The 12076-nt window shown below is 40.0% G+C and overlaps 1 protein-coding gene across 5 annotated transcripts in view; it reads left to right on the top strand.

Moving 5' to 3' along the window:
- LOC135520383 (dihydropyrimidinase-like) overlaps positions 1 to 12076 on the top strand; it is a 75627-nt gene that overhangs the window by 3188 nt on the left and 60363 nt on the right. For all 5 annotated transcript variants that reach the window (XM_064945896.1, XM_064945898.1, XM_064945897.1 and 2 more), the window contains exons 2-3: positions 1833 to 1991; positions 2927 to 3106. In XM_064945896.1, the coding sequence (XP_064801968.1) occupies positions 1833 to 1991; positions 2927 to 3106 (339 nt within the window). The remainder of the gene's footprint in view (positions 1 to 1832; positions 1992 to 2926; positions 3107 to 12076) is intronic.

The following is a 12076-nucleotide window of genomic DNA, read 5'->3' as shown; positions in this document are numbered from 1 at the left end:
ATATTGCTCAGGAAGGAGACGTGTTCTGTCTCCTAGAGATTAACATACTTTGGTGCGAAAAGTGCAAGTCAATCCCAGAACAACAGCAAAGGACCTTGTGAAGATGCTGGAGGAAACAGGTAAAAAAGTATCTATATCCACCGTAAAACGAGTCCTCTATTGACATAACCTGAAAGGCCGCTCAGCAAGGAAGAAGCCACTGCTCCAAAACCGCCATAAAAAAAATCCAGACTACAGTTTGCAACTGCACATGGGGACAAAGATAAAAACAAAAATAGAACTGTTTGGCCATAATGACCATCGTTATCTTTGGAGGAAAAAGGGGGAGGCTTGCAAGCCAAAGCACACCATCCCAACCGTGAAGCACAGGGGTGGCAGCATCATGTTGTGGGGGTCCTTTGCTGCAGGAGGGACTGGTGCACTTCACAAAATAGATGGCAACATGAAGGAGGAAACTTATGTGGATATATTGAAGCAACATCTCAAGACATCAGTCAGGAAGTTAAAGCTTGGTCGCAAATGGGTCTTCCAAATGGACAATGACCGCAAGCATACTTCCAAAGTTGTAGCAAATTGGCTTAAGGACAACAAAGTCAAGGTATTGGAGTGGCCATCACAAAGCCCTGACCTCAATCCTATAGAAAATATGTGGGCAGAACTGAAACAGCATGTGCGAACAAGGAGGCCTACAAACCTGACTCAGTTACACCAGCTCTGTCAGGAGGAATGGGCCAAAATTCACAAAACCTATTGTGGGAAGCTTGTAGAAGGCTACCTGAAATGTTTGACCCAAGTTAAACAATTTAAAGGCAACGCTACCAAATACTCATTGAGTTTATGTAGACTTCTGACTCACTGGGAATGTGATGAAAGAAATAAAAGCTGAAATAAATAATTCACTCTACTATTATTCTGACATTTCACATTCTTAACATTAAGTGGTGATCCTAACTTACCTAAAACAGGGAATTATTACTAGGATTAAATGTCAGGAATTGTGAAAAACTTAGTTTAAATGTATTTGGCTAAGGTGTATGTAAACGTCTGACTTCAACTGTATCTTTATCCATGGAACCTAAACCCTGTTCTGTGTATCTTTATTCATGGAACCTGAACCCTGTTCTTTGTATCTTTATCCATGGAACCTAAACCCTGTTCTGTGTATCTTTATCCATGGAACCTGAACCCTGTTCTTTGTATCTTTATCCATGGAACCTAAACCCTGTTCTGTGTATCTTTATCCATGGAACCTGAACCCTGTTCTTTGTATCTTTATCCATGGAACCTAAACCCTGTTCTGTGTATCTTTATCCATGGAACCTGAACCCTGTTCTGTGTATTTTTATCCAGGCTGCCCTGGAAAGTGGCAGGAGGCACTATCATGATCCTGGACTAGTAACCGGAAGGTTGCAAGTTCAAACCCCCGAGCTGACAAGGTACAAATCTGTCGTTCTGCCCCTGAACAGGCAGTTAACCCACTGTTCCTAGGCCATCATTGAAAATAAGAATTTGTTCTTAACTGACTTGCCTAGTAAAATAAAAGGTAAAATCCCAAAAATAAAAAATAAAATATCCACCCCTCTCTAAACCCTAACCTATCTACAGTATACCATAACCCTGCTCTCTGTACCCAGGCTTTCCTGGTAGGAGGGACCACCCTACTGGATATACCCCATACCACCACCCAAACCCTAACCTCCTCTCTTGACCCTAACCCTGCTCTCTGTTCCCAGGCTGCCCTGGTAGGAGGGACCACCCTACTGGATATACCCCATACCACCTCCTAAACCCTATCCCCCTCTCTAAACCCGAACCCTGCTCTCTGTTCCCAGGCTGCCCTGGCAGGAGGGACCACCATGATCCTAGACTTTGTGATCCCCCAGAGAGGCACGTCTCTGCTGGAGGCCTATGATAGGTGGAGGGTCACGGCTGATGCCAAGGTCTGCTGCGACTACTCCCTCCATGTGGCAGTCACATGGTGGAGCGACAAGGTAGTTCCCCCTGTTATCTCTATAATCTATTTTCTATCCTGAAAAAAAGTGCACATCAGACTCATGCTCATGTGTGACGAGGTAGCTTTCCCTGCACCCTGTATTGTTTTACCAAGCAAGAGACCGGGGTTCAGATCCCACGGGTTACATTTGTACAGATATTTACAAAAATTATGAAACATTCCTGTCCCAGACTGAAATGTTTCATTTATTTGTCTTGATCTGTGAATGCTTTGTGAGATTGGGCAGGGTTTAGAACTTTGTTTGTTCTGGCCTGATGCCATCAAATTTTCAGGGATAGTATAAAAGAGCAGACTTGTTTTAAAAATGAGGGACACTGTTACTGTAGATTCAATCCGATCAGCGTTATAGCACAGTCGACATTTAAAGGTCATTTCCGTTTGAGACAAAAAACGTGTTTATGGTGAATGCTGCCTCCTTCAACGTGGGAATGCTGCCTTTAAAAGGTGCATATCAGACAAATCCTAGCCTTAACCTCTGCAAAATCTACTTTAATTAAAAACTGGGTGGTTCGAGCCCTGAATGCTCATTGGCTGACAGCTGTGGTATATCAGACCATATACCACGGGTATTACAAAACATGTATTTTTACTGCTCTAATTACGTTGGTTTACAGTTCATAATAGCAATAAGGCACCTCAGGGGGCTACGGGCTGTATCCAGGCACTTCGCGTTGCATTGTGCGTAAGAACAGCCCTTGGCAGTGGTATATTGGCTATATACCACACCTCATCAGACCTTATTGCTTAAATAACATCCCAACAGAAAAAAGCATGTGGTAATAGACTCCATGGAGACCTGGGATGGACAGTATGTCAATACATGGTTTTTACAGAAATGTTAACAGTCTTATCTCTCAGCATTTAAAAGAAAAGCACGCTAAACTAATTGGCTTTTTGCTAAACCCATTCTAGGTCAAAAAGGAAATGGAGACTTTGGCCAAAGAGAAAGGTGTCAACTCCTTCAAGATGTTCATGGCATACAAGGATGTGTTCATGCTTCAAGACCATGAGCTGTATGCTGCGTTTTCCCAATGCAAAGAGATTGGAGCCATAGCCCAGGTGCACGCAGAGAATGGAGACCTTATTGCAGAGGTATTTCAAAACATTTCTGAACACAACACAGTCAATATGGCTCAAACCAGGGGTTTGTTCAGTCAACTTCAACTTCTGCCACGTTGTGTAACGGTGTGTATTGAACCACACATTGCCTCCAAATGGTACACACCATTCATCAACAGCATTTGAGGTAAGTTTGCTACCGTTAAGTAGGTGTGGTGAGGTGTGCCCTGATCAATTTAAGTGTGACCATTTGAAATCCTAAAAATCGTGCAGCAAACAATACGTTAAGTACATTACTGCTTCTGTTGAATTTCTGTTCTGTCGCACCCGAGAAAAGACTATGGGTGTGTTAAAAAGGGACCATGGAACATTGTGGGTAACAGTGTACCAATCCAATATCCCATGAACCAGGACAGAACAAAGGTTAACTAAACAACTGTTGGTGAATACATTATTTTCAAAGGGTCAGTCACGAGTAACTGTCCGCTTAGGTTTAGGTTAATATTTAACCCTGATGTAGCCTAATAGAAGACTAGACTAAAGATACAAGCCAGGCAAATCAAACCCTATCCAAGCCATGTAAAACTAACTCTATCCAAACCATGTAAAACTAATTCTATCCAAGCCATGTAAAACTAACCCTGTCCAAGCCATTTAAAACTAACTCTATCCAAGCCATGTAAAACTAACCCTATCCAAGCCATATAAAACTAACCCTATCCAAGCCATGTAAAACTAACCCTATCCAAGCCATGTAAAACTAACCCTATCCAAGCCATGTAAAACTAACCCTATCCAAGCCATGTAAATCTAACCCTATCCATGTCAAGTAAAACTAACCCTATCCAAGCCATGTAAAACTAACCTTATCCAAGCCATGTAAAACTAACCTTATCCAAGCCATGTAAAACTAACCCTATCCAAGCCATGTAAAACTAACCCTATCCAAGCCATGTAAAACTAACTCTATCCAAGCCATGTAAAACTAACCCTGTCCAAGCCATTTAAAACGAACTCTATCCAAGCCATGTAAAACTAACCCTATCCAAGCCATGTAAAACTAACCCTATCCAAGCCATGTAAAACTAACCCTATCCAAGCCATGTAAAACTAACCCTATCCAAGCCAAGTAAATCTAACCCTATCCAAGCCATGTAAAACTAACCCTATTCAAGCCATGTAAAACTAACCCTATCCAAGCCATGTAAAACTAACCCTATCCAAGCCATGTAAAACTAACCTTATCCAAGCCATGTAAAACTAACCCTATCCAAGCCATGTAAAAGTCACCTTATCCAAGCCATGTAAAACTAACCCTATCCAAGCCATGTAAAACTAACCCTATCCAAGCCATGTAAAACTAACCCTATCCAAGCCATGTAAAACTAACCGTATCCAAGCAATGTAAAACTAACCCTATCCAAGCCATGTAAAACTAACCCTATCCAAGCCATGTAAAACTAACCTTATCCAAGCCATGTAAAACTAACCTTATCCAAGCCATGTAAAACGAAACCTATCCAAGCCATGCAAAACTAACCCTATTCAAGCCATGTAAAACTAACCCTATGAAAGCCATGCAAATCTAACCTTATCCAAGCCATGCAAATCTACCCCTATCCAAGCCATGCAAAGCTAACCCTATACAAGACATGTAAAACCATGTCCAATCCATGTCAAACTAACCCTATCAAAGCCATGTAAAACGAACTCTGTCCAAGCCATGCAAAACTAACCCTATCCAAGCCATGCAAAACAAACCCTATTCAAGCAATACAAAACATACACAACTCAAGCCATGCAAAACTAACCCTATCCAAGCAATGTAAAACTAACACTATCCAAACCATGCCAAACCAACCTGAATCAAGCCATGCAAAACTAACCCTATTCAAGTCATGTAAAAGTAACTCTGTCCAAGCCATGCAAATATAACCCTATCCAAGCCATGTAAAACATACACTATCCAAGTCATATAAAATGGACTCTGCCCAAGCCATGAAAAAATAACCCTATCCAAGCCATGCAAAACGAACCCTATCCAAGCCATGCAAAACTAACCCTATCAAAGTCATGTAAAACTAACTCTGTCCAAGCCATGCAAATATAACCCTATCCAAGCCTTGTAAAACATACACTATTCAAGCCATGTAAAACTAACCCTACCCAAGCCATTTAAAACTAACCCTATCCAAGCCATTTAAAACTAACCCTATCCAAGCCATATAAAACTAACCCTATCCAAGCCATGTAAAACTAACCCTATCCAAGCCATGTAAAACTAACCCTATCCAAGCCATGTAAAACTAACCCTATCCAAGCCATGTAAAACTAACTATCCAAGCCATGTAAAACTAACCCTGTCCAAGCAATTTAAACTAACTCTATCCAAGCCATGTAAAACTAACCCTATCCAAACCATATAAAGCTAACCCTATCCAAGCCATGTAAAACTAACCCTATCCAAGCCATGTAAAACTAACCCTATCCAAGCCATGTAAAACTAACCCTATCCAAGCCATGTAAATCTAACCCTATCCATGCCATGTAAAACTAACCCTATCCAAGCCATGTAAAACAAACCTTATCCAAGCCATGTAAAAGTCACCTTATCCAAGCCATGTAAAACTAACCCTATCCAAGCCATGTAAAACTAACCCTATCCAAGCCATGTAAAACTAACCGTATCCAAGCCATGTAAAACTAACCCTATCCAAGCCATGTAAAACTAACCCTATCCAAGCCATGTAAAACTAACCCTATCCAAGCCATGTAAAACTAACCTTATCCAAGCCATGTAAAACTAACCTTATCCAAGCCATGTAAAACGAAACCTATCCAAGCCATGCAAAACTAACCCTATTCAAGCCATGTAAAACTAACCCTATGAAAGCCATGCAAATCTAACCTTATCCAAGCCATGCAAATCTACCCCTATCCAAGCCATGCAAAGCTAACCCTATACAAGACATGTAAAACCATGTCCAATCCATGTCAAACTAACCCTATCAAAGCCATGTAAAACGAACTCTGTCCAAGCCATGCAAAACTAACCCTATCCAAGCCATGCAAAACAAACCCTATTCAAGCAATACAAAACATACACAACTCAAGCCATGCAAAACTAACCCTATCCAAGCAATGTAAAACTAACACTATCCAAACCATGCCAAACCAACCTGAATCAAGCCATGCAAAACTAACCCTATTCAAGTCATGTAAAAGTAACTCTGTCCAAGCCATGCAAATATAACCCTATCCAAGCCATGTAAAACATACACTATCCAAGTCATATAAAATGGACTCTGCCCAAGCCATGAAAAAATAACCCTATCCAAGCCATGCAAAACGAACCCTATCCAAGCCATGCAAAACTAACCCTATCAAAGTCATGTAAAACTAACTCTGTCCAAGCCATGCAAATATAACCCTATCCAAGCCTTGTAAAACATACACTATTCAAGCCATGTAAAACTAACCCTACCCAAGCCATTTAAAACTAACCCTATCCAAGCCATTTAAAACTAACCCTATCCAAGCCATATAAAACTAACCCTATCCAAGCCATGTAAAACTAACCCTATCCAAGCCATGTAAAACTAACCCTATCCAAGCCATGTAAAACTAACCCTATCCAAGCCATGTAAAACTAACCCTATCCAAGCCATTTAAAACTAACTCTATCCAAGCCATGTAAAACTAACCCTGTCCAAGCCATTTAAAACTAACTCTATCCAAGCCATGTAAAACTAACCCTACCCAAGCCATTTAAAACTAACCCTATCCAAGCCATTTAAAACTAACCCTATCCAAGCCATATAAAACTAACCCTATCCAAGCCATGTAAAACTAACCCTATCCAAGCCATGTAAAACTAACCCTATCCAAGCCATGTAAAACTAACCCTATCCAAGCCATGTAAAACTAACTCTATCCAAGCCATGTAAAACTAACCCTGTCCAAGCCATTTAAAACTAACTCTATCCAAGCCATGTAAAACTAACCCTATCCAAACCATATAAAGCTAACCCTATCCAAGCCATGTAAAACTAACCCTATCCAAGCCATGTAAAACTAACCCTATCCAAGCCATGTAAAACTAACCCTATCCAAGCCATGTAAATCTAACCCTATCCATGCCATGTAAAACTAACCCTATCCAAGCCATGTAAAACAAACCTTATCCAAGCCATGTAAAAGTCACCTTATCCAAGCCATGTAAAACTAACCCTATCCAAGCCATGTAAAACTAACCCTATCCAAGCCATGTAAAACTAACCCTATCCAAGCCATGTAAAACTAACCCTATCCAAGCCATGTAAAACTAACCCTATCCAAGCCATGTAAAACTAACCCTATCCAAGCCATGTAAAACTAACCCTATCCAAGCCATGTAAAACTAACCTTATCCAAGCCATGTAAAACTAACCTTATCCAAGCCATGTAAAACGAAACCTATCCAAGCCATGCAAAACTAACCCTATTCAAGCCATGTAAAACTAACCCTATGAAAGCCATGCAAATCTAACCTTATCCAAGCCATGCAAATCTACCCCTATCCAAGCCATGCAAAGCTAACCCTATACAAGACATGTAAAACCATGTCCAATCCATGTCAAACTAACCCTATCAAAGCCATGTAAAACGAACTCTGTCCAAGCCATGCAAAACTAACCCTATCCAAGCCATGCAAAACAAACCCTATTCAAGCAATACAAAACATACACAACTCAAGCCATGCAAAACTAACCCTATCCAAGCAATGTAAAACTAACACTATCCAAACCATGCCAAACCAACCTGAATCAAGCCATGCAAAACTAACCCTATTCAAGTCATGTAAAAGTAACTCTGTCCAAGCCATGCAAATATAACCCTATCCAAGCCATGTAAAACATACACTATCCAAGTCATATAAAATGGACTCTGCCCAAGCCATGAAAAAATAACCCTATCCAAGCCATGCAAAACGAACCCTATCCAAGCCATGCAAAACTAACCCTATCAAAGTCATGTAAAACTAACTCTGTCCAAGCCATGCAAATATAACCCTATCCAAGCCTTGTAAAACATACACTATTCAAGCCATGTAAAACTAACCCTACCCAAGCCATTTAAAACTAACCCTATCCAAGCCATGTAAAACTAACCCTATCCAAGCCATATAAAACTAACCCTATCCAAGCCATGTAAAACTAACCTTATCCAAGCCATGTAAAACTAACCCTATCCAAGCCATGTAAAACTAACCCTATCCAAGCCATGTAAAACTAACCCTATCCAAGCCATGTAAAACTAACCCTATCCAAGCCATGTAAATCTAACCCTATCCATGCCATGTAAAACTAACCCTATCCAAGCCATGTAAAACAAACCTTATCCAAGCCATGTAAAAGTCACCTTATCCAAGCCATGTAAAACTAACCCTATCCAAGCCATGTAAAACTAACCCTATCCAAGCCATGTAAAACTAACCCTATCCAAGCCATGTAAAACTAACCCTATCCAAGCCATGTAAAACTAACCCTATCCAAGCCATGTAAAACTAACCCTATCCAAGCCATGTAAAACTAACCCTATCCAAGCCATGTGAAACTAACCCTATCCAAGCCATGTAAGACGAAACCTATCCAAGCCATGCAAAACTAACCCTATGAAAGCCATGCAAATCTAACCCTATGAAAGCCATGCAAATCTAACCTTATCCAAGCCATGCAAATCTACCCCTATCCAAGCCATGCAAAGCTAACCCTATACAAGACATGTAAAACCATGTCCAATCCATGTCAAACTAACCCTATCAAAGCCATGTAAAACGAACTCTGTCCAAGCCATGCAAAACTAACCCTATCCAAGCCATGCAAAACAAACCCTATTCAAGCAATACAAAACATACACAACTCAAGCCATGCAAAACTAACCCTATCCAAGCAATGTAAAACTAACACTATCCAAACCATGCCAAACCAACCTGAATCAAGCCATGCAAAACTAACCCTATTCAAGTCATGTAAAAGTAACTCTGTCCAAGCCATGCAAATATAACCCTATCCAAGCCATGTAAAACATACACTATCCAAGTCATATAAAATGGACTCTGCCCAAGCCATGAAAAAATAACCCTATCCAAGCCATGCAAAACGAACCCTATCCAAGCCATGCAAAACTAACCCTATCAAAGTCATGTAAAACTAACTCTGTCCAAGCCATGCAAATATAACCCTATCCAAGCCTTGTAAAACATACACTATTCAAGCCATGTAAAACTAACCCTACCCAAGCCATTTAAAACTAACCCTATCCAAGCCATGTAAAACTAACCCTATCCAAGCCATATAAAACTAACCCTATCCAAGCCATGTAAAACTAACCTTATCCAAGCCATGTAAAACTAACCCTATCCAAGCCATGTAAAACTAACCCTATCCAAGCCATGTAAAACTAACCATATCCAAGCCATGTAAAACTAACCCTGTCCAAGCCATTTAAAACTAACTCTATCCAAGCCATGTAAAACTAACCATATCCAAGCCATGTAAAACTAACCCTATCCAAGCCATGTAAAACTAACCTTATCCAAGCCATGTAAAACTAACCTTATCCAAGCCATGTAAAACGAAACCTATCCAAGCCATGCAAAACTAACCCTATTCAAGCCATGTAAAACTAACCCTATGAAAGCAATGCAAATCTAACCTTATCCAAGCCATGCAAATCTACCCCTATCCAAGCCATGCAAAGCTAACCCTATACAAGACATGTAAAACCATGTCCAATCCATGTCAAACTAACCCTATCAAAGCCATGTAAAACTAACTCTGTCCAAGCCATGCAAAACTAACCCTATCCAAGCCATGCAAAACTAACCCTATCCAAGCCATACAAAACATACACAACTCAAGCCATGCAAAACTAACCCTATCCAATCAATGTAAAACTAACACTATCCAAACCATGCAAAACCAACCTGAATCAAGCCATGCAAAACTAACCCTATTCAAGTCATGTAAAAGTAACTCTGTCCAAGCCATGCAAATATAACCCTATCCAAGCCATGTAAAACTAACTCTATCCAAACCATGTAAAACTAATTCTATCCAAGCCATGTAAAACTAACCCTGTCCAAGCCATTTAAAACTAACTCTATCCAAGCCATGTAAAACTAACCCTATACAAGCCATATAAAACTAACCCTATCCAAGCCATGTAAAACTAACCCTATCCAAGCCATGTAAAACTAACCCTATCCAAGCCATGTAAAACTAACCCTATCCAAGCCATGTAAATCTAACCCTATCCATGTCATGTAAAACTAACCCTATCCAAGCCATGTAAAACTAACCTTATCCAAGCCATGTAAAACTAACCCAATCCAAGCCATGTAAAACTAACCCTATCCAAGCCATGTAAAACTAACTCTATCCAAGCCATGTAAAACTAACCCTGTCCAAGCCATTTAAAACTAACTCTATCCAAGCCATGTAAAACTAACCCTATCCAAGCCATGTAAAACTAACCCTATCCAAGCCATATAAAACTAACCCTATCCAAGCCATGTAAAACTAACCCTATCCAAGCCATGTAAAACTAACCCTATCCAAGCCATGTAAAACTAACCCTATCCAAGCCATGTAAAACTAACCCTATCCAAGCCATGTAAAACTAACTCTATCCAAGCCATGTAAAACTAATTCTATCCAAGCCATGTAAAACTAACCCTGTCCAAGCCATTTAAAACTAACTCTATCCAAGCCATGTAAAACTAACCCTATCCAAGCCATATAAAACTAACCCTATCCAAGCCATGTAAAACTAACCCTATCCAAGCCATGTAAAACTAACCCTATCCAAGCCATGTAAAACTAACCCTATCCAAGCCATGTAAAACTAACCCTATCCAAGCCATGTAAAACTAACCCTATCCAAGCCATGTAAAACTAACCCTTTCCAAGCCATGTAAAACTAACCTTTTCCAAGCCATAAAACTAACCCTATCCAAGCCATGTAAAACTAACCCTATCCAAGCCATGTAAAACTAACCCTGTCCAAGCCATTTAAAACTAACTCTATCCAAGCCATGTAAAACTAACCATATCCAAGCCATGTAAAACTAACCCTATCCAAGCCATGTAAAACTAACCTTATCCAAGCCATGTAAAACTAACCTTTTCCAAGCCATGTAAAATGAAACCTATCCAAGCCATGCAAAACTAACCCTATTCAAGCCATGTAAAACTAACCCTATGAAAGCAATGCAAATCTAACCTTATCCAAGCCATGCAAATCTACCCCTATCCAAGCCATGCAAAGCTAACCCTATACAAGACATGTAAAACCATGTCCAATCCATGTCAAACTAACCCTATCAAAGCCATGTAAAACTAACTCTGTCCAAGCCATGCAAAACTAACCCTATCCAAGCAATGTAAAACTAACACTATCCAAACCATGCAAAACCAACCTGAATCAAGCCATGCAAAACTAACCCTATTCAAGTCATGTAAAAGTAACTCTGTCCAAGCCATGCAAATATAACCCTATCCAAGCCATGTAAAACATACACTATCCAAGTCATATAAAATGGACTCTGCCCAAGCCATGAAAAAATAACCCTATCCAAGCCATGTAAAACTAACTCTATCCAAACCATGTAAAACTAATTCTATCCAAGCCATGTAAAACTAACCCTGTCCAAGCCATTTAAAACTAACTCTATCCAAGCCATGTAAAACTAACCCTATCCAAGCCATATAAAACTAACCCTATCCATGCCATGTAAAACTAACCCTATCCAAGCCATTTAAAACTAACTCTATCCAAGCCATGTAAAACTAACCCTATCCAAGCCATGTAAAACTAACCCTATCCAAGCCATGTAAAACTAACCCTATCCAAGCCATGTAAAACTAACCCTATCCAAGCCAAGTAAATCTAACCCTATCCAAGCCATGTAAAACTAACCCTATTCAAGCCATGTAAAACTAACCCTATTCAAGCCATGTA

The sequence above is a fragment of the Oncorhynchus masou genome, chromosome 29 (genome assembly GCF_036934945.1).
Source record: "Oncorhynchus masou masou isolate Uvic2021 chromosome 29, UVic_Omas_1.1, whole genome shotgun sequence".
Taxonomy (NCBI): domain Eukaryota; kingdom Metazoa; phylum Chordata; class Actinopteri; order Salmoniformes; family Salmonidae; genus Oncorhynchus; species Oncorhynchus masou.
Note: the sequence above shows the minus strand (reverse complement) of the source record. Positions and strands in the feature narration are given on the sequence as shown.